Consider the following 26826-nt stretch of genomic DNA (forward strand, 5'->3'; position numbering starts at 1 on the left):
ATTCACCCTATAGCTGTCAGCGATCATGCTCCTGTATCTTTAACACTAATGCACAAGAATAATACTACGCCAAGAAAAAACTGGAGATTTAATATATCACTACTTAAAGATGAAGACTTTATTAAATATTTTAAAAAAGAGTGGACTTCATATTTAGACTATAATGACACTCCCGAAACATCAGCTTCTGTTCTATGGGAAGCAGGGAAAGCTATGATGAGAGGTAAAATAATTTCTTTCTCATCACATAAAAAGAAAAAAGAAAACAAAAATATTCAGGAATTAGAAAAAAACATCAAATCACTAGAAGAAGCCTACGCGTCCCACCAAGATCAGGAAACATTGAACAAAATACGCAAAACAAAACTAGAATTAAATGAAATTATTAATAAAAAAACACAATTCCTTATACAAAGACTACGCTTACAAAATTATGAACATGGTAATAAATCCGGTCAATTTCTAGCAAACCAGCTAAAAATAAATAAAGAAAAAACAACTATATGTGCTGTTCAAGATTCATCTGGGAACACAATATATGAACCGATACAAATAAACAACATTTTCAGGGATTTCTATAACACGTTGTATTCACCACAAATAAACCCATCTAAAAAAGAAATTGATCAGTTTTTGGACAACATAACTCTTCCAAAATTATTAGACACTCAAGCAATGGCACTGGATTCACCACTGACACCAGGTGAACTCCAGGAAGCCCTGATAAGTATGCCCAATAATAAGGCTCCAGGTCCAGACGGCTTTCCTGCAGAATTCTACAAAGAATTCTGGTCGATTCTAGCACCAGTTTTCTACAGAACGTTGTTGGAAATTAAAGAAAAGGGCAGACTTCCATCAAATATGAATTCTGCAAACATTAATCTCCTGCTAAAACCAGGCAAAGACCCTGTATATCCCTCAAGCTATCGTCCAATATCCCTTATAAATGTAGACCTTAAAATAATCTGCAAAGCTCTCTCAAAAAGACTGGAGAAAATAACCCCCCTCTTAATTCATCCTGACCAAACTGGTTTCATAAAAGGTAGGCACTCATCAACAAATACACGTAGATTACTTAATTTGATGGACTACTCATACAGTAAAAACCTAGAAACTACAATATTCTCTTTAGACGCAGAAAAAGCATTTGACAGAGTTAACTGGAAATTTCTATTTGCAACTTTACACAAATTTGGTTTTGGATCCTCTTTCATAAACTGGTTAAAAATATTATATAATTCCCCAACAGCTTGTGTCAGAACAAATGACCAGACATCCTCCAGCTTCTGTCTCTTGAGGGGCACCAGGCAGGGATGCCCACTCTCCCCTTCACTGTTTGCAATTTTTATTGAACCACTAGCAGCAGCAATTAGACAGAATTCAGTAATTAAGGGCATAAAATGCAAGAACGTGGAACATAAAATCAGCCTTTATGCGGATGATGTGTTACTCTTTCTCCAAAATTCACAAACCAATATCTCTGTGGTGATTGAATTGATAAACTCTTTTGCAAGAATATCAGATTACTCAATTAACTGGTCAAAATCTACAGTCCTACCGATTAATTGCTCCCTCCATAATTCCTCTTCAACACCACTGCAATCGGGAAATATAAAATATTTAGGTATTAATGTTTCTCCCAAGCTTGCAGATCTAACTAAATTAAACCACATCCCACTTTTAAAGAAGGTAGAAGGTGATCTGGCTAGGTGGAAATGTCTACCCATATCACTCATGGGAAGGGTTGCCGCTATAAAAATGATGGTCTTACCAAAAATAAATGATTTATTCTCAATGATCCCAACTAAACCGCCACAAGATTGGTTCAGATCTCTAGATTCATGTATGTCCAAATTGCTTTGGAAAAATAAACCCCCACGTATAAGCTTAAAAACACTACAAAAGACCAAGGATAAAGGAGGATTAGAACTACCTAACTTTCAGCACTACTTCTTAGCCAACAGGCTTCAGTTTATCTCAGGATGGCTAAAACATACCGTCTTAGATGAACCTTGGCTAGATGTAGAACAAGCACTTTGCAATAACCTAGAGATTTCAGATCTACCATTTATCAGCTCAAACATCCAACGACATGAATGCTTTAAAAGCGTCAACATCAGCTCTTCTCTGACAGCATGGTGGGAGTTTCTAAAATTCACGGAGTCTTCATTAATCCCATGCAAACGTACACCTATCTGGAACAACCCTGACATATTACAAAACAATAATATGATAAACTTTTCAGATTGGAGTGGTAAAGGAATCAAATATTTAGAACATATACTAGAAGGAACAGAATTTATTTCATTTGACGGACTAGTTACACAATATGGGATCAACAAGAAAAGATTTTTAGAATATCAACAAATTAAATCCATAGTAAAAAAGAAATTTAAACCGGGTCAAGTTGAACTACAAACACCACCAAGTGTGGTTCAATTTCTTACTCTTAAAACCCCCAAATTACTTTCCAAAATATACAGAATGCTTTCTAAAACAGATGAATCAGTATCACTTCCTATTGCAAAATGGGAAGCGGATTTATCAGCTAACTTAGACCAAAACTTCTGGTCTCAGACTTGCTTACAAACCTTTCATCTAATCAGAAATCCCAGTCTTCAATTAATTCAATACAAAATATTACATAGAGTGCACTATACAGGTCATCGGATGTTCAAGCAGGGGCGGAGCGTGGGGGAGGCTTACTGGGCTTAAGCCCGGGTTGTTTTGTCAGAAGCCCGGGGTCTTTTGGAGTGTAATTTTTTCATAGTTAGATGCCTGGCTGACAACTGTATAAAACAAAAAGTACACACAATATTCGAAGCACATAGTGCACACTGTGGGAATTTACGACTGTGCGTGAATCCCCCCTGATATTGGTATGATCCGAGCTCAGGCACTAAGCGACTGAGCGAGGGGGCGGGGCAGCTGCTGCCTGTGAGTGCACTGTTGGAGAAACGGAGCCAGCCATACTAAGGAGAGCTTAAGTTTGAGCAGGTACCAAAGCAAATCATTCGTACCGTACAAATAATGTAAATATGACGGTGCATCACGAAAGATTGATATCAAACTGATCACTTGACCAATATTACGTTACTTGCTCTTCAAGTGAATCAACAAATGGCGAAATGAAAAGCCGAACAAATGCTATTTTTTAGAGAATCTTAGCTTACGTGTGTTTATTTCATATTTTCAGTTCTTACCCTCCCCGACTAAATCGGTTTCAGTTATGTACTGAAATATAAGAATGGACATTAGAGGCTTCTTTCAAAGAAAAAACTCAGGTAAATGTTATTTTATATATTATGCTTTGTATGTTGTTCAGTATATTTCTATGCAAAACAAGAGGGATTTGAGTACACAGCAGGATATTCACATTTGTAACCAGATATTTACATACACTTTAGGGAGAAAACATAAAACATTTTTACTGTACAACATCAATTTAGAGTAAACTTTTGTTTTAGATAAATATTGAAATATCTTTTGAATTAGTTAAATGTCAGAATAAAGAGAGACAGAGCTGTCTATTTTTTATCACCACCACCACCACTTCCCTTGCCAGTGGCGGACTCCCTCAGACATCGGTGCGTTGGTGGTTCTTTGTGTCCGGGGATGGGCGTCCAGGTACACGCCGGCTCACTCCTTGGCGGCCGCTTATCGGGACCTGGAGCCTGGGGCTCGCTCGGGCCACTTCGGAGGTGGGGTGCCCCCGACCTCTCGGCCTGGGGCTCGGTCACTCAGGCACAGCTGGCTGCCGGCGGAGCTCACGGGCGCGTCACTGCAACTCCCCCTGCTCCGCGGCTGCTGAGTGAACCCTCATCTGGGACTCTCCTCAGCTCTTACTGGGACAGTGGCGCGGCTGCCCCTCTGTTGGTCTTCCTTGGTCTCTTGTGTTCTGGGGGCCTCTGGATGTCTGGAGTTTTGATCTCCTCCATACCTGCTTCATGCCCTGGAGGACGGGGCTGTGGCCCCCCCACACCCTCTAGCAGATCATTACATGAAGGAACCTTTTAAAAACAAGCGCGTCCATGCTCACAGGTGTACACACGGGTGATCACACCCACAAACTACACCCTTTTTGGCTCCTACCTCAAAGCACACTGTGTTCTGTTGATCTTATGTGCTGCACAATAATGTTTAATATTTAGTATTTACTGTCATATTCCCATAATCATTGTGATGTTGTTTATTCTATTACTCTTGTTTTCTTCTGCTTGTTCTCTTTTTTCTTTCTCAACAGGTGATCCAGGTGATTGATATATGCATTTTTTTTCTCTGCCCATTCTGTTGGTTTTTGGTTTTTGCCCTTCTCCCCCGTCCCCTTCTCAGCTGTTTCTCTTTCCCTCTTTCTTTCTCCCCTTCTTTCCCCCAGTCAAGTCTGTCCCGTATTCAGCAAGTGAAAATAAAATAAACAATAAAAGGTGAATCAAATGGACCATTACGGCAAGGCTGGGATGGTCAATTTGGTAAAGTAAATCCATTGGGCATCTTTCTTTGCCTTTAGACAACAATTCTGATGGCAAAGGAGCCAAATGGGACAGGCCAAAAAAAAAAAAAAAATGATGTGTGCGGTCCAGAAGTAGAAGAAGAAGAAAGAGGAGAGCAGAAATGATGACATTCTAGGCTCGCTTTTCACCTTTGATGTACTCTTAGCAGGAAGACTTTGGTTTGGTGATGTGTTAGAGATAATTTAGTGGTTGAAGCTACTGTGGACTGACCAGATCTGCCATCAGCTCAGAGTGCTGGATATCACCGCAAACCTGAGACAAAGTCATACAGAACAGGTGTGTAAAACTGTGATGGTGTCAGTGAAATAACACTGACTCATGCAGGACTCTGATAAAAACTCAGCTTGTGGGCTAACAGACTAAAATCAAAGAATGCTTCTCTTTTTCTCTTTTGTTAAAAACTTTGAACATCCAGTGAGACACAGAGTAAAGTGACTTTCCGAGATTGTTTCTTCTTCTACAGATTCAGATAAATGATGTCATTTTGAGCCAGAAAGAACATTTCCATCATAAAGTAGAATACTTTTATATTCTTTATTTATTTATCTGGTAAAAAGTCTCATTGACTTTAAAATGTCTTTTTCAAAAGAGATCTGGCCAAGACCAGAAGCTCCAGTTTTCTCTGCTTCTGTTTGCAGCAGAGCAAAAAGGACAGAGAGCAAGGGACGAGAGAAGACACGAGACAAAGACATGAACGGGACCAAATACTAACCAAGACAACCTAAACAACAAATACTGAATAAATTCAAGAGCGTAAGCCCTTGAATTCTGATTTAATAAAGTAAATCAGAATACTTTATTAATCCTGAAGGATTAATAAAGTATTCTGATTCTGATAACTAGGAAACATAAGATACACAGAGAACAGAATAATGATTAAACAAGACTCAAAAAACCACAAACACAAAACACTGGGTCAACGACCCAGGTACCCTAACAGCCGAGGGAAAAGATGACCTCCTATTCACATCACTATGGTATATTTTACTCCCATATCACTACTCAAAGATCATATTTTATTGTTGTAGGTTGTGGAGGTGACACACACACAAGCTGTAGTTCAACAATGACTTCATTCCTCTATTGACCTATAAAGAGGTCTTGTTACATAAGATTAAAGCTGGAAACTGACACACATAAGCCCAAACACATTGTGTTATTGTGGACGTTGAAGTCACTGCATGTGTTTTTCATGAAGATTAAACTTTCCTGTGCTGTTGGTTCTTTGTTTAATTCTGTTGATTCTTACTTTTTTGTTCCTAAAGTTTAAACTAAACTCTTGTTGGATACCAGGTGTTCATTTAATAAAGCTGCAGGTTCAAACTTCTAACTGCATGAAAATGTAATGTGTAATGTCATGTGTTTCTAAGTACCATCATTGATTTTGGTCATCAAATCAGCCATTACTCATTTAATTTGATGTAAATTTCCCATAATTTGCATATTCAGATTCAGTATTCAGTACCACATGTGAAAGTGACCCAGATCAGATTTGAAAATATTGGATTTGTGCCGTTCACACTGTCATAGCATGATCGGATATAGGGTCGCATAGGGTCAAAAAAATCGGATTTAATGCGCTTTCGCCTGCAGTGTGAATGTAGCCTTAGTTAGTTCTTAGAGTTTGGTTTCTGTGTTCCCCTCTATTTAGTGTCTGTACCGTGTCTCTGTGCATTTCCTGTTTTATTGTGAAGGTCCATGTCTTGTGTTAGTGTGTTCTGTTCACATTTCCCCTGTCTCGTGTAGTCAATTAGGATCAGCTGTGTCTTTGCCATTCCATGTCTCCCCCTGTGTGTATTTATACTATGTGTCCTCGTGTGCTCCTCGCCGGTTCATCTGTGTTTTTTCCTGCATCATTCTGTGTCGTCTCCCTGCATCTCCATTTTAGGTTTCAGTTCTGTGTTGTGTTAGTTTTTTCCAGTTTAGGTTTCACCTCCTGCTGGCCTCCTTCGCCCGTTCCTAGATGCCCCTGGTCTCATATCGCACTGGACTTCATCACTGGTCTCCCACCATCCTCAGGTAACAGTTATTCTGACCATCATCGATCGGTTCTCCAAAGCTGTGCATTTCATTGCTCTGCCTAAGCTCCCATCAGCTCTGAACACCAGCCAGATTCTTACACAGCATGTGTTCACGTTCTGGGTTTGGAGAGAGTTTTGCAAGGAACTAGGGGCTCAAGTCAGCTTACCATCCGGTTTCCATCTCAAACTAATGGGCAAATGGAACAGGCAAGCCACCTTGGCTTTCATACCTTGGCTCAGGCGATTAGAGGATCATCAGGGGGTCCTTTTGTCCCTCTGTGGGGGGGATACTCCCACTAGGTTTAAATCTGGGACTCCCCACCATTTGATCTTAGAACTGAAGAAGCTTCTCGGATGAGAGGTGATGAGAGGTGAAAAGTCTTCAAGCAACTTAAACAAGTCCAGACGCTTTTCTTTGCAAGCTGATTTGACTACGATGACCTGGATGACTGAGAACCTTCACAGACATAATAAACACAAAGTTTTTGTTCTATAACATTTTTCTATCATTGCTTTATTATGGATTAGGTGCAAGAGTTGTTAAAATGTATAATTAAATAATAGATGAATTCAATAGCAAACTGTGCCTCGTTCTCAGATGGACAGCAAGTGGAATGTGATAGATGAGATGAGGAGATGGAAGGAAGAAGAGAGGCAAAGAGTGATTCACAGGCAGAGCTTAGTTTATTTCCCAGTTTTGTTGCCTTATGGTTCCAAGCGCCGTGACCAATCTTTGCGTTTTATTATTATCTCATAACACTTGTTTAATCAGCTACCCTCTCTCCTGTGGACTGTTTAATCTCTACAGTCTCAGATCAACACAGCCCTGCCCTCCAGCACTATCAGCAGCAAGAGCAGAAGCAACCCCCCAAACAGCAACATTGTACCCATCAGGTAAAAAATGGGCTACGTTTGCTTTGCATTGTGCCCACCTGATGACAGTGATGTAGTGTGATGTGATTCCATATTAGATTCTTGATGAATGTGGGTTGTTGTTCTTCAGCCTGCTTCTATGTGCCCTTTTTAACTGTGAGCACCCGCCCCTTTAAACATCTCTGCACTGCCCTGACTAAATGTATATATAAACTGTCTCTATGGTTTACAGTCTGAGTCTGACAAGCTGTCAGCTGTTCATTTCTGCTATTTGAATTGTTAAAAGAAACAAACTATTCATTTAGCAGATTAACAAAAAGAATAGAGAGGCATCCAGTTATTGACATTTATATTATTTAGTTAAAGGTTTGAACAGAAAACAATTAAACACAGAGCCTCTTCCTGCTTTCTGGAATGAATCGCAGCATGAAAACCCTTCCTCTTCTTCCTGCTCTCTAGCTCAGCACCTCCTGTCTGTCCATATCGTTCTGTGTTCCCTCCCCTTTAGATCTACATTATGAAGATGGGTGTAACCAACGTGTGTTAGAGCTGGCAGGCCCCATTCACAGCAGCAACACATGTTGTTCAGATCAGACCAGTTTCTATAATAAGGAAGTGAAACTTACACAGTCACTGACACTGAGAGGAGAAATGGCGCAGAAAGGAGTTCAGCTAGATCGAGAAACCTTCTCTTGTTCGATCTGTTTGGATCTACTGAAGAATCCGGTGACTCTTCCCTGTGGACACAGCTACTGCATGAAGTGTATTGAAAGCTTCTGGGATGAAGAAGAAAATAAGAAAATCTACAGCTGCCCTCAGTGCAGACAGACTTTCACAGCGAGGCCTGTCCTGGTGAAAAACACCATGTTAGCAGTTTTAGTGGAGGAGCTGAAGAAGACTGGACTCCAAGCTGCTCCTGCTGATCACTGCTATGCTGGACCTGAAGATGTGGCCTGTGATGTCTGCACTGGAAGAAAAATCAAAGCAATGAAGTCCTGTCTGGTGTGTTTGGTCTCTTACTGTGAGAAACATGTTAAGCTTCATTATGAATGTCCTGCATTTGACAAACACAAGCTGGTGGAGCCCTCCAAGAAGCTCCGGGAGAACATCTGCTCTCGTCATGATGAGGTGATGAAGATGTTCTGCCGTACTGATCAGCAGAGTATCTGTTATCTCTGCTCTGTGGATGAACATAAAGGCCACGACACAGTCTCAGCTGCAGCAGAAAGGACTGAGAGGCAGAGAGAGCTGGAGGTGAGTCGACAAAACATCCAGCAGAGAATCCAGGACAGAGAGAAAGATGTGAAGCTGCTTCAACAGGAGGTGGAGGCCATCAATCAGTCTGCTGATCAAACAGTGGAGCACAGTGAGAAGATCTTCACTGAGCTGATCCATCTCATCCAGAAAAGAAGCTCTGATGTGAAGCAGCAGATCAGATCCCAGCAGGAAACTGAAGTGAGTCGAGTCAAAGAGCTTCAGGAGAAGCTGGAGCAGGAGATCACTGAGCTGAAGAGGAAAGATGCTGAGCTGAAGCAGCTCTCACACACAGAGGATCACATCCAGTTTCTACACAACTACCCCTCACTGTCAGCACTCAGTGAGTCTACAGACTCATCCAGCATCAATATCCGTCCTCTGAGCTACTTTGAGGATGTGACAGCAGCTGTGTCAGAGGTCAGAGATAAACTACAGGACATTCTGAGAGAGGAATGGACAAACATCTCACTGACAGTCACTGAAGTGGATGTTTTACTGTCAGATCCACCAGAGCCAAAGACCAGAGCTGGATTCTTAAAATATTCATGTGAAATCACACTGGATCCAAACACAGCAAACACATGGCTGTTATTATCAGAGGGGAACAGAAAAGTAAAAGTGAAACAACAACAGTCTTATTCTGATCATCCAGACAGATTCGCTGGATGGTCTCAGGTCCTGAGTAGAGAGAGTCTGACTGGACGTTGTTACTGGGAGGTGGAGTGGAGAGGGGGAGGAGTTATTGTAGCAGTCGCATACAAGAATATCAGCAGAAAAGGAGATGAATCTGAATTTGGACGTAATGACAAATCTTGGTCATTAAATTGTAACAACAACAGTTTTACATTTTGGTACAACAACATCCAAACTCGTGTCTCAGGTCCTCGTTCCTCCAGAGTAGGAGTGTACCTGGATCACAGAGCAGGTATTTTGTCCTTCTACAGCGTCTCTGAAACCATGACTCTCCTCCACAGAGTCCAGACCACATTCACTCAGCCGCTCTATGCTGGACTGTTGGTTTGGCAAAATGGAGCCACTGCTGAGTTGATTAAAGTGAAATAGACTGAAGTCTTTCATATTGTTGTAAGTTTAAATCTGTATTTTAGTTCCCTTTTAGTTTCTCTCCATCATTATTGTGGTATTTATGTGCTGCACATAAATCAGATGTCAGTCAAACATTATGGGCAGTACCTCGACATCTTCAACATGTTGTCTTGATGTTTTTACGTTTTATAGGTGGAGCTCTTTCCTGTGTCTGTTCAGCCATGGAGACTATCAATGCTTATGGATATTTTTATTTGAAAAATTTCTCCACATGACAACATAAACTTCTCTATCTTCTAAATGTTTACTGAATATTTTTCTTAGGTATTTGTATGTTGTTGTTTCTCTTCACTGATCTTAACAGAGAAGTCTACAGACCTTCCTTTATCACACAGATTTTATTCTCATTTGTACATTTATAAAGAAAACAATTAATTACAGAGCAATAAGAAATTTTAAGAAAGTGCACTATATCATAATTTATAGTAAAGTGTATTAAAGCATCGTTAGTTAGTCACTTATTTAGTTTGGAGCTGTATCATCTGACACTGTAGAAACATTTCCTCCAGCTTCAGCACAGAATGTTAAAAACAGAACTATTAATGAGAACAAACAGTAGGAACACAGTATCAGCAAACATCATGGCTTAAAATGGAGAGTAAAAATCTAAAAAGAAATAAACAAATTAGTAAAAAGGATTTCCTGTTGACATGTTATTGGTCCTATCTTGTCTGCAGCACCTCCAGGATGCTTCTTATATGTTTCTGGTTATTTTTGCACCAATTTTAGTTTTTGTCAGTAGGAAGTTCAAGTTCAACTCAGTGTGTTTGTTTGTTTTTTTCAAACTGATGCCTGACCTTGAACACCAAACATCTGTCAATAAAGCAATGATATAAAATGCTTATATTAGTACTGAAAAACTGCATATCCACTTTACAAATATAAATAATGATATAAATCCACAGCTGAACTGGAGGAGCAGCTGATCTAGTTCACTCATGTGTTTCTGGACTAAGAGTTGGAGCAAATACCTTATGATTCAGTGATGTTTGTTTTTGTTAAATATTTTGTAGATCCAAGAGTGAGTTTGACTCATGATGATGATGTTCCGAATTAAACAAAGTTGGTCACAAATTCTTCAAAGCTGTTTATTAAGAATATATTCACTTGGACTCATGAGACAGGCTTGTGATCCAAGGGAGCCATCAACTGGACAATTACTGACATGACAACAAAAAAGCTAAGTACAGAGGGGGGAACAGAGGTGAAAATACTTGCTTTAAAGGATTGTAATGTTTCCTTTTAAAATAAGTCTCTAAGGTCAGACAAAGGGACAGAAACTCATAGCTTTCTACCAGCCCAATGACAAAACTATAAGTTGTTTTTTAACATCTACTTTTTCATCTATTTGGCAGTCACAGTGAAAAGTATAAACATTGGCACGCTTTGTCTTGTGATTCTGCTGTTCGTAAAAAATGACCATGCGCAAAGTACCAGACTTTAAGGCTTTGACTTGATGCCAATGGCCTGAGGAGGACAGTATTACCCTTGGACATGTGTAGTCTGCCGTCTACTCAATAGAAGAAGAAGAAGCGCGGAAATGGCACAACTGTCTTCAGTTTCTGGGAGAGTTTAACAATGAGAGACTGATGATGCAGAAGAAATCTCCGTGGTTAAAAACATTAAAAACAGTCGTCCAGGATGATGAGATCCGCCACTGGCTCAGACTGCTGTATATCAGCCGGAGACCCGAGATGAAGTCACGCAGCAGGTATGTAAAACTGTGATGTTCTCAATGAACTAACACAGGAACGATCTGAGCTCAGTCTGTAAGCTAACAGGCTAAAATCAGAGAGCAGCTAATCAAACAAGTGCGTCCGTTTTTTTTAAAGGTCAACTTTTAACAATAGACTTTCATGAGACACATCAAAACCAAACAGGGAGGGAAAGCTTCGGTTTTCTGCACTGTGCCACAGTTCGCTGTCTGCTTCGGTTCACGACGCCTCACTCCGGGGCTACAGACAGTTCTCTGCCGCCTGTGGTGCTCCTCACCTCCGTCTGCACCCACAGACTTCCCGAGGTGGAGGCAGGCCGGCAGGGACTTTGAGAGATGGGCTTTACTTTTAAAAATACCCCTTAATCAGGGTCTAACTCACTAAAAGATGGCCACATGTCTCTCTCCAACTTAATCTCTTTCTTTTAAGTAATTGTTTTTCATTGAAATGAAATTAATTGTTCAATAAAATGATTACATTTATAATTGAATTAAAGTTAAATGAATCAAGGTGATTTTGACTTTGCTAGTTAACAGGAAGAGAAACAAACTTACACAGGATAAAATGAAATTTGGACCCAGCAGAAAAAGTCAGATCACAGACAAACAGAAACATTCCTCTTTGGCTAAAATAAAATGCAGATTATTGCTCATCTGCAGTTTTAATCATGGTGAATAATTTATGATTCAGCCAAGTAAGATTCTTCTGTGTGGAGGTTTTTCCCCTGTCAAAAGGCATTGACCATTACCTTCATCTAAACATGGAATTTAAGTCATGTAGTTGCCGTTGTTTGTTTTTAAAGAGGTCATAATATTTTTGTGATGGTAGAAATTTATCTTCAAAGTAATAGTTATAAAGTGAATTAATAAGACTTTCCAACAAAGAGAGGGAGTCACATGGTGCTTCTGAAACATTTGTACAAACCTCTCTCACATATGTGAGCAACATGCTCACAGTGTACAGCCCTGCTGACTGAGGCTGCACCTTTACCTGTCTAATCTTTTTCTTTTTACTTTGTTCCTCAAGTCCCACATCAACATGAAGTGTAAGGAGGAGGAAGATCTGGCTGGCCAGCAGGTCTGGAAGCAGGAGAGGAACTTCAATCTGGACCAGGAGGACACAGATCCCCCACAGATCAAAGAGGAACAGGAGGAACTCTGCATCAGTCAAGAGGGAGAACAGCTTGTAGTGAAACACGAGGATGAAGGCATCGTCGTCTGGAGCGGGGAAGAGCGGCTCAGACAGCTGCATAACATCTGGAAACCTGAGAAAGATTTACAGACCAGCGGTAAAACTGTAATCGCTTTTCTGAAGTGTTAACATTAATATTAAACCTACAGTTTGTATCAGTCAGATCTATTTAATGTGTATTCGTGAAAACATGACAGGGAGTTTTAAATGGACTGGTTCTTATATAGCGCTTTTCTACTCAATCTTGAGCACTCAAAGCGCTTTACAAAACTTGTGCATTCACCCACTCACTCCCATTTGCACAAGCACATTTTTCTTAGTGCTTTCTACCAACATTCAGACACACATTCCACAGATCAAAGAGCAACTTGAGGCAACTTGGAGTTAGTATCTTGCCCAAGGATATTTGAAATGCAGACTAGGTGAAGCCGGGAATCGAACCGATCAGTAGATGATCTGCTCTACCGCCTGAGCTACAGCCACCCCCAATAGTGAAGATTATTTTGAAAAATATCAAGATGTAGATCAGTTTCGAGATCAACTCCAAAATAGATCATCAGTCAGTCAGTAATAAGTGAGTTCTTTTTTGTTTGAAAGGTTTTTTTTACTCTTAATGTTGCTGAAAAATGTCAGAACTCAAGTTCTCATTTGCATCAGAGTGCACAAATAACTTCATTTTTACACACTTTTAATTTCACCTGCAAATGTGAGCAACATGCCCTCATTACAGACTTTAACTAAAACTTTATCTTCTCAGAAGTGTTTTTCTATAATTACATTTTTTTTATTGTTCGTTTAGACCTCCACCAGCAAACTGCCTGTAAGGAGGAGGAGTTTGTCGCCAATCAGCAGGAGAGGAACTCAAGTCTGGACCAGGAGGACCCAGATCCTCCACAGATTAAAGAGGAACAGGAGGAACTCTGCACCAGTCAGGAGCTGGAGGAGATTGTACTGAAGCAGGAGATCAATAGTTTTATGGTGACTTCTAGTTTTGAGGAAAGTGACCTCAGTGAATCAGAACCAAACGATGACCAGCTCCTTGCTCTTAACTTTCCTGAACCAGAGCTTGAGGAACAGGAAGAAAACCAGCATGTGGACTCGGGATCAACTAGAAATGCGGAGCTGAAGAAAAGGAGACGTCACAAAAACCGAACAGATAAGTCTCGGAGTGAAACTGATACAAGTAAAAAATCTGTAAGCTGTGACACTTGTGGAAAAACTTTTCAGTGTAAATCCAACCTGACGAGACACATGAGAGTTCACACAAGTGAGAAGCCACATTCTTGTAGCACCTGTGGGAAAAGATTCATTTGGAAATCAGGATTGGAAACTCACGTAAGGATCCACACAGGCGAGAAGCCATATTTTTGCATCACCTGTGGGAAAAGATTTGGTAAGAAATCAGGACTAGAAACTCATTTGAGAATCCACACCGGTGAGAAAGCGTATTCTTGCAACGTCTGTAGGAAAGAGTTTAGAGACTTGTCGACTATGAAAAGTCACAGAAGGATCCACACAGGTGAGAAACCATATATTTGTAGCTCCTGTGGGGAAAGATTCAGTTGGAAATCAGGACTGAATTTTCATCTAAGGATCCACCTGAGTGACAAACCAAATCACTGCAGCACCCGAGGTAGAAAATGACCTCATGCTCCAAGTCACGGTACATTTCCTGTCCACAGCAGTGAAGGGCACTCTATGTTGTTTGTTCCAGCCCTGACTTTATGTTTCTCTAAGTTTGATATTTTTTTTATTGGTCTTTAAAGGTGACACAAATATTTATTGAACATGGATGCTCTTTTAATATTTACCACAGAAACTTGTATTTCTTCTTCAGTATAGAAGAAAACAAACATGAAAATGAGTTTTTCATCACTTGTTCCTTGTAACAACCATGATGTGATTCCTTTTTATCAGCCAATAAATAAGTTTTGATACACAGGACTAAAGATTTAAAAAAGTTCAAGACAAGTATACAATTTTTATTTAAATATGTTTTCTTTGTGATTTATGTTAATGAAGGTTATACTTCAGTATGGCTTTGACCTGGTTGTCCTGGTTATTCTTAGCAACATGTTGCAAGATTTGATTAAAAATGTTTGTGACTAATTTTGTGTATTGTGTAATCCCTGCTAAATAAAAGCAGTTAAATGTGCTATATTGGCTCATGATAAGTGTTTATATCATTTTGCCTAAATGCAAGTAAACTCAATGTTTGCCAACTCTGTGTGTGCAGTTTGCTTCATAAGTACAGTAACAGAACTTAAACTACATGGAGCCTATTTTGATTACATCATTACAGATGTAGATATTATTCATAGTTCATATTTCACAGTGTGCTGCAATCTTCTCCACAGACCTGCATTGCTCTCTGTTCAGACCCGTCATCTTCAAGATGTCCACTAGATGTCGTCAGAGTTCCCCCACTTTCCTCATCTATTGTGTTGCCATTACCTGAGCCTGCTTAAAACCTACAGTCCTTTACATATGGGTTCATTCAGGGTCATGTTTAGTGGGCAGGTTTAGTGCGATGAAGGAAACTCGTTTTCTTTAACTTTACCTCTGAGTAAGTAACTGGAGTAACAGACTCACTGATTCCTCCCCACCTGCTGGACATGAACCAGCTGACTGACACTTGTTTTCATTTTCTCATTCATAAAGTTGCTACCAGTTCAATTCATTTATATTTATATATAGTGCCAAAAAACAACAGTTGCCTCAAGGTGCTTTATATTGTAAGGTAAAGAATGTAAAAACCTCCACAATTGAACAAGCTGAAAAGAGCAAATGCTTGGCAGCAGTGGCAGAAACAGGCTGTCTGTCGTAATCACTGTAAAACACTAATCACTGGTCAGTCATTTGTTCTACAAATTCTACATTTGGATTTCTGATTATTATTTCTGGCTGATTTTCATTAGATCGACCTGAGTAGGGCAGCGACAGATGTGTGCGGTCCAGAAGAAGAAGAAGAAGAAAGAGGAGAGCAGAAATGATGACATTTTAGGCTCGCTTTTCACCTTTGATGTACTCTTAGCAGGAAGACTTTGGTTTGGTGATGTGTTAGAGATAATTTAGTGGTTGAAGCTACTGTGGACTGACCAGATCTGCCATCAGCTCAGAGTGCTGGATATCACCGCAAACCTGAGACAAAGTCACACAGAACAGGTGTGTAAAACTGTGATGGTGTCAGTGAAATAACACTGACTCATGCAGGACTCTGATAAAAACTCAGCTTGTGGGCTAACAGACTAAAATCAAAGAATGCTTCTCTTTTTCTCTTTTGTTAAAAACTTTGAACATCCAGTGAGACACAGAGTAAAGTGACTTTCCGAGATTGTTTCTTCTTCTACAGATTCAGATAAATGATGTCATTTTGAGCCAGAAAGAACATTTCCATCATAAAGTAGGAGACTTTTATATTTTTTATTTATTTATCTGGTAAAAAGTCTCATTGACTTTGAAATGATCTGGCCAAGACCAGAAGCTCCAGTTTTTTCTGTTTGCAGCAGAGCAAAAAGGACAGAGAGCAAGGGACGAGAGAAGACATGAGACAAAGACATGAACGGGACCAAATACTAACCAAGACAACCTAAACAACAAATACTGAATAAATTCAAGAGCGTAAGCCCTTGAATTCTGATTTAATAAAGTAAATCAGAATACTTTATTAATCCTGAAGGATTAATAAAGTATTCTGATTCTGATAACTAGGAAACATAAGATACACAGTCTCTCATTTTTCTTTAAAGATAGACTTTAAGATTACCTATAGGATTCCTGCGGGTAATATTGAAATACAGTAAATGCTTGACTTTTCTCTGCATGTTTTATGTCTCCTACTTGGTTAATTATGGGTAATTATTAGAAGGGATACTAATAATTAGGGGCTGGTGTGTAGGAGCCATAATTGAATGTATTGAATTTTGATGATCACTGGGTTTTTATTTGTTTGGTTGTTATGGGAGTCACGTGGGTGCTAGCGGTGACATAAATGGGCGTTGTCACTCTGTCATTCACGGGTTTTGATTTTGACAGAGAGGAGGGCTGGGTAGCCGTAGTTTTTGTTGACCGCTGCACTACATGTTTCGCTTCGTTATATTAGAGCCTGTGATGTTGTAAGAGTTTGAATCAGGAGCCGATGATACTACTCTGTAAACTCTCAAAGCACTTTAATTAAACGAGCAAACAATTCCATCTCTCGCATTATTGCGTAACTTTGACAGCGCATCAGGCAAATAGGCAGGCTCCATCCCCGGCCTGTAGCGACTGTGGAAGTCGCTACAATGTTCTTTATTTATTTATCTGGTAAAAAGTCTCATTGACTTTAAAATGTCTTTTTCAAAAGAGATCTGGCCAAGACCAGAAGCTCCAGTTTTCTCTGCTTCTGTTTGCAGCAGAGCAAAAAGGACAGAGAGCAAGGGACGAGAGAAGACACGAGACAAAGACATGAACGGGACCAAATACTAACCAAGACAACCTAAACAACAAATACTGAATAAATTCAAGAGCGTAAGCCCTTGAATTCTGATTTAATAAAGTAAATCAGAATACTTTATTAATCCTGAAGGATTAATAAAGTATTCTGATTCTGATAACTAGGAAACATAAGATACACAGAGAACAGAATAATGATTAAACAAGACTCAAAAAACCACAAACACAAAACACTGGGTCAACGACCCAGGTACCCTAACAGCCGAGGGAAAAGATGACCTCCTATTCACATCAGTATGGTATATTTTACTCCCATATCACTACTCAAAGATCATATTTTATTGTTGTAGGTTGTGGAGGTGACACACACACAAGCTGTAGTTCAACAATGACTTCATTCCTCTATTGACCTATAAAGAGGTCTTGTTACATAAGATTAAAGCTGGAAACTGACACACATAAGCCCAAACACATTGTGTTATTGTGGACGTTGAAGTCACTGCATGTGTTTTTCATGAAGATTAAACTTTCCTGTGCTGTTGGTTCTTTGTTTAATTCTGTTGATTCTTACTTTTTTGTTCCTAAAGTTTAAACTAAACTCTTGTTGGATACCAGGTGTTCATTTAATAAAGCTGCAGGTTCAAACTTCTAACTGCATGAAAATGTAATGTGTAATGTCATGTGTTTCTAAGTACCATCATTGATTTTGGTCATCAAATCAGCCATTACTCATTTAATTTGATGTAAATTTCCCATAATTTGCATATTCAGATTCAGTATTCAGTACCACATGTGAAAGTGACCCAGATCAGATTTGAAAATATTGGATTTGTGCCGTTCACACTGTCATAGCATGATCGGATATAGGGTCGCATAGGGTCAAAAAAATCGGATTTAATGCGCTTTCGCCTGCAGTGTGAACGTAGCCTTAGTTAGTTCTTAGAGTTTGGTTTCTGTGTTCCCCTCTATTTAGTGTCTGTACCGTGTCTCTGTGCATTTCCTGTTTTATTGTGAAGGTCCATGTCTTGTGTTAGTGTGTTCTGTTCACATTTCCCCCTGTCTCGTGTAGTCAATTAGGATCAGCTGTGTCTTTGCCATTCCATGTCTCCCCCTGTGTGTATTTATACTATGTGTCCTCGTGTGCTCCTCGCCGGTTCATCTGTGTTTTTTCCTGCATCATTCTGTGTCGTCTCCCTGCATCTCCATTTTAGGTTTCAGTTCTGTGTTGTGTTAGTTTTTTCCAGTTTAGGTTTCACCTCCTGCTGGCCTCCTTCGCCCGTTCCTAGATGCCCCTGGTCTCATATCGCACTGGACTTCATCACTGGTCTCCCACCATCCTCAGGTAACAGTTATTCTGACCATCATCGATCGGTTCTCCAAAGCTGTGCATTTCATTGCTCTGCCTAAGCTCCCATCAGCTCTGAACACCAGCCAGATTCTTACACAGCATGTGTTCACGTTCTGGGTTTGGAGAGAGTTTTGCAAGGAACTAGGGGCTCAAGTCAGCTTACCATCCGGTTTCCATCTCAAACTAATGGGCAAATGGAACAGGCAAGCCACCTTGGCTTTCATACCTTGGCTCAGGCGATTAGAGGATCATCAGGGGGTCCTTTTGTCCCTCTGTGGGGGGATACTCCCACTAGTTTTAAATCTGGGACTCCCCACCATTTGATCTTAGAACTGAAGAAGCTTCTCGGATGAGAGGTGATGAGAGGTGAAAAGTCTTGTTGAGACTAGTAGTTAAACATATGCCATTTTATGACCAGTAGTCAATGTAGTAAATTAGCTTAACAGCTGTAGGCCATATATTATCCTTTAGTTCTAATGGTGTGCTATGTATGTAGTTTAGTCTCTATTATACTCTTGAATAAAAGTAACATAATCATTTGTAGTTCATTAGACAAAGTGTGCATTACTCTGTATCCTTGATCAGCTGTGAATGTCTGACACTGTTTTCTTGAGATGTTTTATTGCTGAATCATGTGAAGAAGGCTGTAAGAGGGAGACTAGGTGTCTGGGCAGAAGAGATAAAACCACATTCCTTACCCCCCTTCCTGCTTCACACAGAAAGACAGGGAGGCAAGGTCAGGAGCCAGGCTCGCTAAGAATTAGAAAAACATGTGAAGATGCAGCTTTTATGACAAAGAGGGGGGCTGTGACTAGCTATAAAAGTCTGTGAAAGTTGCTACCATTTTGAGACATGCTGTCGAACCTCTGCAGGCATCTCTCCCGTCCGGACGTTGTAATGCTCTGACTGTTGAATTGTATGGAAATAAATGATTGTTGATTGAGCATTTATACACCGAGTATTGTCCTTCCTTCAGCCCAAAGATTCAAAGAATTGGGAGATTTCAACAACTTGGTGCCGTGTGACCCGGATCTTTGGTGTGCTGAGGAAGTGGGGCGAGGCGAACGGAAGACCGGTCTAACAACAAAAAGGTAAGCACAGCCTGTTGTATTATACCAAATGTGCATATTGGGCTTTCCAAATTAATCTGTTCGCTGAGTCACATGTATTTTCACAGTAAATTTGTCGGTGTCTGGTTTTTGGCGCAAGATACTAACAACATAAGTTGAGGCTGAATTCCAGTGTGTTAAATAAACTGCTTCTACCGAGAAACTAATAACATACTACGTTGAGCTAGTTGCAGTAAACTGCTTCTACCGAGAAACTAATAAGACACTACGTTGAGCTAGTTGCAGCCACTTTACCTTCCACATTTAATTTTGTCTAATACTGGCTTCTGTAGCAATAATACGTTAGAATTTCTTCTGAAGACGCGGCCATTAGTCCAGTACATTGAAGTCGAGGTTTGTTTATTTTGTTTATGGTGTCAGTGACGTCCTGGCTTTTGCCGGCTATGAAATAGAAGTTGATTTAAGGAAAAGCAGATGCTGGCTTCACGGTGCAGTTGAACGCTGGCAACGCGAGAGCGAAACACGTCCGTAGGTTTGGTTTATGATACGGCGTGTTCCGGTGGTGCGGCCGTGAAGTGCAGTAGTGGTTGGTGCTAGTTTTAGTACATTGGATAGAGGTTTGACGGTGGTTTGTGGCGTCAGTCGAGTTTTAAGGGCTGCGGTCATAATACAAAGTAAAATTTTAAGTACATAGAGCAAAACCTGGTTTATGATGTCAGGTATAACTTCGGGGATGCAAGCATCACTTTTATGATGCGACTTTGCCCCGTTGTGGCGGTCATAAGCGCAGAGAAAGGGGTATTTTGGTCTATGGTGCAGTGTGCTTTAAGAAGATTTAATAGTTGAGCTCAGAGGTTTCTGTGTAAAATTCCCGCTGAGGAAAAGTGTTGTGTGTGTGTGTGTGAAGGCGCGCTCTGAGTGAGAGTGTGTGCGAAGCTGCGACGCGCGCTCTGGGTGCTGTCTTGTGTGTAAAGCGCGCTCTAGGTGTTGTTTTGAGTGTGAGTGAGGCGCGCTCTGAGTGTGTTTTTTGTGTGAAGTGTGAAGCGTGAACACAGTGACAGTGACGGTTGATGTGTTTGATTAGGAGGACATTAGAGCAAAGACACATTTTGCGAACAAAGGTTGAGTCTAGATTAGTTAAGAAATAAAAAGGTTAAAATTCCTCGTTTCAGTGGTTGAAATTGTTGTGTGCCTGTCCCCTGACGAGTGTGAAATTAGAATAAAGAGGGAATTTGGAGCCACATAGAGATAGACGGGCATAATTGGGTGTATTACTCTGTGGTGTAAACATTTAAAAAGTATTATAAAAAAAAAAAGGAGAGAGAGGGTGAGAAGTGTGTGGTGGTGTGAATATGTCGGGTCTTAAATCTGACATAGAAAAAGGAGTGATGCAGGGTGAGTGGAAAACTGTTGATGAGCAGGTGAAGGAGTTGTTGCGGGCGCTGAGGGTCATGCGACCTGGCAGCGTGGGTGAGAAAAAAATCAAAGGCTGCAGCTGTGGCAGCGAAAGTTAAAAAGTTGTGTGATAAGGAAGGAGTGAGAGGAGAAACAAGAGGTTCGTTGGCAAAATTGCTTCTGGGAATAGCACAGAAGCTCCAGGAAGAAGAGCAGGAGATTAGTACACAGTTAGAGGAGGCCTCTTTCTGGAGCAGGCGGAAACTCGGGAAAAAGTTGCAGGAAATTCAGGAGGAGAAAGCCCGTGTAACGAGGCACTCACTTTAAAAATCGAGATCTCGCTGAGGTGGAATGTATGTTGGGGTTGCAACATAGATATGGTACAGTTTACCATCCACAATCTCAGGGAAAAGTGGAAAGAATGAACCAAAATCTTAAAAACAAATTGGCAAAAATCTGTGCACAGACCAACTAGGTGCCTGGGCAGAAGAGATAAAACCACATTCCTTACCCCCCTTCCTGCTTCACACAGAAAGACAGGGAGGCAAGGTCAGGAGCCAGGCTCGCTAAGAATTAGAAAAACATGTGAAGATGCAGCTTTTATGACAAAGAGGGGGGCTGTGACTAGCTATAAAAGTCTGTGAAAGTTGCTACCATTTTGAGACATGCTGTCGAACCTCTGCAGGCATCTCTCCCGTCCGGACGTTGTAATGCTCTGACTGTTGAATTGTATGGAAATAAATGATTGTTGATTGAGCATTTATACACCGAGTATTGTCCTTCCTTCAGCCCAAAGATTCAAAGAATTGGGAGATTTCAACAGTCTTCAAGCAACTTAAACAAGTCCAGACGCTTTTCTTTGCAAGCTGATTTGACTACGATGACCTGGATGACTGAGAACCTTCACAGACATAATAAACACAAAGTTTTTGTTCTATAACATTTTTCTATCATTGCTTTATTATGGATTAGGTGCAAGAGTTGTTAAAATGTATAATTAAATAATAGATGGATTCAATAGCAAACTGTGCCTCGTTCTCAGATGGACAGCAAGTGGAATGTGATAGATGAGATGAGGAGATGGAAGGAAGAAGAGAGGCAAAGAGTGATTCACAGGCAGAGCTTAGTTTATAACGAGGTGGGCTGTGACATGCCAGGGGGTGGAGCACTGGATGAGGGAGAGAAGGGAGGAGCCTGAGAAGCTGATGCTGCCGGCTTCTCCGGTGAAGTCATCGCTCACTGGTTTTCCCCCTCCCTATCAGGCCCCCGCCCTCCTTTACCCTGTGCTGAGGGTGGAGCAGGGCTGTCTCTCTGGTGAGAATGGCCAAGTTTTAGAAGTGACAGGAGGTTATGTGGATTGTGATATATCTAAAGAGCCCAAACGACCTACTCCAGCCCCGAAGAGTGAAAGAATAAAGCAAAGCTCCACTTTTGTTAATGAGGAGGGAGCTTGTGGCGGAGTGCAGTCACCGCCCATGAAACAGTCTCCCCAGCAGGTAGAGACTGAAGAAGAGCGGGCTGTGCGGCTGCTTGAAACAGCTATAATAACTCTAGAGCAGCGTCATCAAATTTCTGATGATGATGAGGCAGGTAGTGGAGTAGTTGTTGCACCACAGGTTGAGAAAGGTGAGGTGTGCGGGCCCGATGGGGACGCATACGAGGGCTGGTTATCCGGCACACTGGATGATAATACGCCAGTAAGTGTCTGGGAAAAGCAGAAATTAGATGCAGGGCCGGAGCTAGAGAAAAATCAGGAAGAGGCAGAGTAGTCAAGCCCAAACCTGCAAACAAACCACACCCCATGACGCGTCGGAGCCAGGAAGATAGGGACACTTTGTCTCTGCCGGGGACATTCCCCCTGGTGGTGACCGCTGGGGGTCACATGAAATACAAACCATACGGGGTGGGAGATGTAACTGCATTGACTGAGTTATTACCTCCTATTACGGACGGGGGTGCGGGGTGGTTGAGAGAGTTTGACAGAGCAACAACAGGTGTTCAACTGGCCCTAGGTGATTTCAGAGCTGTGGTGGCCAGATGTGTCAAAGGCACAGCACTGGATGACATAGAAAAAATAGCAGGTACAGCATTGATGGTTGATAGCACCCCGTTCTGCCGTGTTGTGAATGAAATATCTCATGCATTACGTGAAAAATATCCCACTCCAAATGCTGCTAAGATTTTGAAGTTGTTGTGGAAGCCTGATCAAACTCCAAGGAAGTACATAGAACAGGCTAAAGCCACATGGGCCCTTAACACTGGCCAGCATCCTGGTAGAGAGGGGATGCAACAATTGTGGTTTAGAGACGCTGTGTTAAAAGGTGTGCCCGAAAGGGTCAGAGTGGCCATGACTGATAATCCCGACATGGAGGGGGCGGAGTCTCACGTGTGGGAGAAACATCTGGTGCATCGCCTGCAGACAGCTCATGATGAGGTTATGGCTAAAACTGAGGAGACAGATAACATGAAAGAGCAATTGTTGAAATTACAGCTGGGTGAAATGAGGGGAAAGGCAAATGACAAGAAAAAGGATGAAAAAATAGCAAAAGTAATGGTAGCTCAAGGTTTCCAGCAAATGGGGACTGATGTTGATCCTAATGCATTGCCAGTAGACACACCGGGACCCGCGCGAGGCACAAATTGGGGTGGCCGTGGGGTCGGTAGAGGAAATTGGGGTTCACGTGGTGGTCAACGGGGAGGAGGCGGCGGCATGGGTAGACAAAGGGGTGCGCTTAGAGGTCCGTACGTGCCAGGTACTGTGTGTTTCAACTGTGGTCAGACTGGACATTGGGTTCGAGAGTGCCCAGAACCACCTCAGCAGTTCAATACCAACATGCCACGTTCGGCCAGAAGGGGGCGTGGACAATGGTCGGCCCCCAACTCACAGATGGCTCCTCCAGGCCAGTATTCAGTGGAATACTGGCAGCAGGGACAATACTGACACACCCCACAGAGAGGCCTGGGCATAGGGGGAGGGGCAGACCCCCTGGTGCCACTGAGGGTTCAAGGACGTAACCTGCCCTTTTTAGTGGACACAGGAGCGACGTATTCCACCATTCGTACGGCTCCTGACGACATCCCACTCACAGACACAAAAATCAGTGTTATCGGCTTCTCTGGGGTACCTATGACCTTGCCAGTGACCGTCCCTCTAAAGACGGAGTTAGGACGCCAGTCCTTAACACATTCATACATGATTTCATCACAAGTTCCAGTTAATCTGTTGGGCAGGGACCTGCTCATTAAGCTTGGAGCTACTATCATGTGTGGAGCTGATGGATTAACAGTGACTTTGAAAGATGGCACACAGCTGTCCTGTTTGCAATCAGGAATGAGAGGACAGTGGCTGTTATCTGAGGATTGTGAACGCACAGCGCAGATTTACTGGGCGCGACTGACCACATCAGATGGAATTCTGGCACAGTACCAACTCTGGCGTCCCTGGATAATGTCCATGTCGGTTTACTCACCCTTGCGTGACCCCTACCACGTGACCTTGTTTTATGATCGCGAGCGCACTGAGTGGTTTGAGGAATTGTTTAATGAGTGTTTAGATGAGACAACTTGGGAGCTTAACTCTCAGGACATTTATGTTGGTACAGCTGGAGTGGCAGCGTTTGTTCCACTCCCTGAAGATAAAATGAGTTGGTATAGAATGGGGGATGAAGCGGTTCCCCATGTGTCTTTGGCAGTGCACGAGGGTCATCAAGCAAAAGATTTAGGCCCCATGGTGAGAACAGCCACAAGGGCCACAGATTGGCAACAAACACAACTCACTGATGTCTCATACTCACCCAGTTGTAAAACATATCGAATTTCTGTGACTGCTACTGATCAGAGTGTGTTAGAACACAAACTTTTAAAGCGAACACATGGCAGGGAGAAATCTGATCACGAGGAAGCTGTTAAAGGCTTAACAGAACTCCCAGACACTCTGTGGTCTAAAGGTCCAACTGATGTGGGTTTAACATTTTGTTCACCCGTCACATTTGAGTTAAAGGATGACACCCCTATTTGGCGTTCACAATACAGACACAGCCCAGAGGCAGATAATGGGATTGCAGAAACTATTTCAGGGCTCCTGCAGGTGGGTGTGCTGGAGTCGTCTTCCTCTGCATGGAATACTCCGATCCTCCCAGTTGAAAAGTCAGGCACGGGCAAGTATCGCATGGCACATGACCTTAGGGCAATAAACGCTGTCCTTAAGACACAAACAGTACCTGTACCAAACCCGTACACAGCTCTGACTAATTTATCTCCAGATCAGCGGTGGTTCACATGCATAGATTTGGCAAATGCTTTCTTTTGTCTCCCTCTGCATCCATCCTTAAGAGATATTTTTTCATTTACTTACAGGGGCCAGCAGCTGCGTTACACACGGCTGCCACAGGGTTTTGCCCTTTCACCTGGCATTTTCAATCAGGTACTTAAAAATGCTCTTTCTCCATGTGTATTACCTGAAGGATGCACACTGATCCAATATGTGGACGATTTGCTGATTGCCGCTAAAACAGCTGATGCTTGTTTTCAAGCGACAATGACTGTGCTTCGTCAGCTGGCTAAAACAGGCTTTAAAGTAAGTAGAGAAAAACTCCAACTTGTCAGAACTGAAGTTACATTTCTAGGTCGTGTGGTGGCAATGCAGACGGTGGGCATGTTGGCGTCCCAGAGGGAAACAATTATGTCACACCCCCAGCCACGTACAGTTAAAGAAATGTTGTCATTTCTTGGGCTCACAGGTTACAGTAGACACTACATTCCTGACTATGTGGGCAAAACCAAACCTTTGAGGGATTTGGTGAAAGAACACGGCATGAGAGATCTCACAGCTAATCTCAACTGGACCACTGAAGCTGAAATGCGGTTCATTGAATTAAAGCAGGCCCTGTCTCGTGCAGCAGATTTGGCAATCCCCGATTATAACTCTGATTTCTCAGTTGATGTTTCTGAAACAAATGGAGTAGTAAATGGTGTGTTGTTTCAGAAAAAAGGGGGAAAGAGACAAGTGCTGATGTATATCAGCATTGGCCTGGATAACACAGAAAAAAGACACCCCATGTGCACACAACATGCAGCAGGGGTAGCAAAAATAATTCAGAAAGTGGCTCACATTGTGAGAGGGCACCCACTGAAAGTGCTCACAACACACAGTGTGGTGGCCTATGTGAACTCACAGGTATTTACAATGACCCCACTGAGACAACAGAGACTGACTAAGATTCTGGAGTCTCCAAACTTGACCTTCACACATGAAGGGATTAACATGGCAGATCAAATGGGGGGGGACACCTCATGACTGTACACAAATAGTAGAGGTTGAAGAGAAAGTAAGGTCTGATTTGAGAGCAGAACCGGTGAGTGAGGCAGATGATTATTTTACAGATGGATGTTGTTTTAGAGATCCGAGTGAAGGATTGAAAACAGGCTATGCAGTGGTGAAAGGAGTTGGAGACCAGCTGCTGGTGGAGAAATCAGGAACATTAGAAGGGCCTCAGTCAGCACAGAGAGCAGAGCTTATTGCAGTGATAGAAGCTCTGAGATTAGGGAAAGGAAAAAGAGTTAACATTTATACTGACTCAGCATATGTTTTTGGAGCAGCACATGTGGAGCTGGGGCAATGGAGGAGGGCTGGATTCAGAACAGCCACAAATAAACCGATCAAACATGAGGAGGAAATGAGACAGCTGGAGGACGCTCTGAAAGAACCTCTGGAGGTCGCTATCATAAAGTGTAAAGGGCATGACGAGTCTGACACTTGGGTGGCGAAAGGAAACAGAGCAGCCGACGAGGAAGCAAAACGGGCGGCAGGCTATAAGGAAGGAAAACAAATGGTAAGTATGGGTATGGAATGGGGAGACCTGCCAGCCCAACAGCGAGAGGACATCGAAAAGGCGCAAGGAGGAGCCT

At 41.9% G+C, this 26826-nt stretch overlaps 3 protein-coding genes across 4 annotated transcripts in view; all 3 read left to right on the top strand.

The window, feature by feature from the left end:
- Positions 1–5969: 5969 nt before the first annotated feature.
- Positions 5970–10827, top strand: LOC309694503 (tripartite motif-containing protein 16-like). Of its 2 annotated transcripts, XM_082514646.1 has the most exons (3): positions 5970–6530; positions 7341–7426; positions 7914–10827. In XM_082514646.1, the coding sequence occupies exons 1-3, from the start codon at positions 6475–6477 to the stop codon at positions 9722–9724; spliced, it is 1953 nt and encodes a 650-aa protein (XP_082370772.1). In that variant the 5' UTR covers positions 5970–6474; the 3' UTR covers positions 9725–10827. The 2 variants fall into 2 exon arrangements, with proteins under 2 accessions (XP_082370772.1, XP_082370771.1); XM_082514645.1 differs by lacking the exon at positions 5970–6530 and having other exon boundaries at positions 6897–7426.
- Positions 10828–12488: 1661 nt separating this feature from the next.
- On the top strand, positions 12489–14828 carry LOC309694556 (uncharacterized protein). Its single transcript, XM_082514742.1, has 2 exons — positions 12489–12769; positions 13472–14828. The coding sequence occupies exons 1-2, from the start codon at positions 12520–12522 to the stop codon at positions 14314–14316; spliced, it is 1095 nt and encodes a 364-aa protein (XP_082370868.1). The 5' UTR covers positions 12489–12519; the 3' UTR covers positions 14317–14828.
- Positions 14829–17880: 3052 nt separating this feature from the next.
- LOC309694722 (uncharacterized protein) overlaps positions 17881–26826 on the top strand; it is a 28863-nt gene continuing 19917 nt past the window's right edge. The window contains 2 exon segments of the mRNA XM_082514931.1: positions 17881–18448; positions 19431–19545. The gene's annotated coding sequence lies outside the window, so the exon portion shown is untranslated.

The sequence above is a fragment of the Aulonocara stuartgranti genome (genome assembly GCF_965226115.1).
Source record: "Aulonocara stuartgranti genome assembly, chromosome: 18".
In the NCBI taxonomy this organism is placed as follows: Eukaryota; Metazoa; Chordata; class Actinopteri; order Cichliformes; family Cichlidae; genus Aulonocara; species Aulonocara stuartgranti.

What these genes read in the sequence shown, in the direction of transcription:
- LOC309694556 (XM_082514742.1), top strand. Translation starts at nt 12,520, where the DNA reads ATGAAGTGTAAGGAGGAGGAAGATCTGGCTGGCCAGCAGGTCTGGAAG. An exon ending in GAAAGATTTACAGACCAGCG is followed by an intron (nt 12,770 to 13,471) that starts GTAAAACTGTAA and finishes TTGTTCGTTTAG; the next exon opens with ACCTCCACCAGCAAACTGCC.
- LOC309694503 (XM_082514645.1), top strand. Translation starts at nt 7,240, where the DNA reads ATGGTTCCAAGCGCCGTGACCAATCTTTGCGTTTTATTATTATCTCAT. An exon ending in AGCAACATTGTACCCATCAG is followed by an intron (nt 7,427 to 7,913) that starts GTAAAAAATGGG and finishes CCTCCCCTTTAG; the next exon opens with ATCTACATTATGAAGATGGG.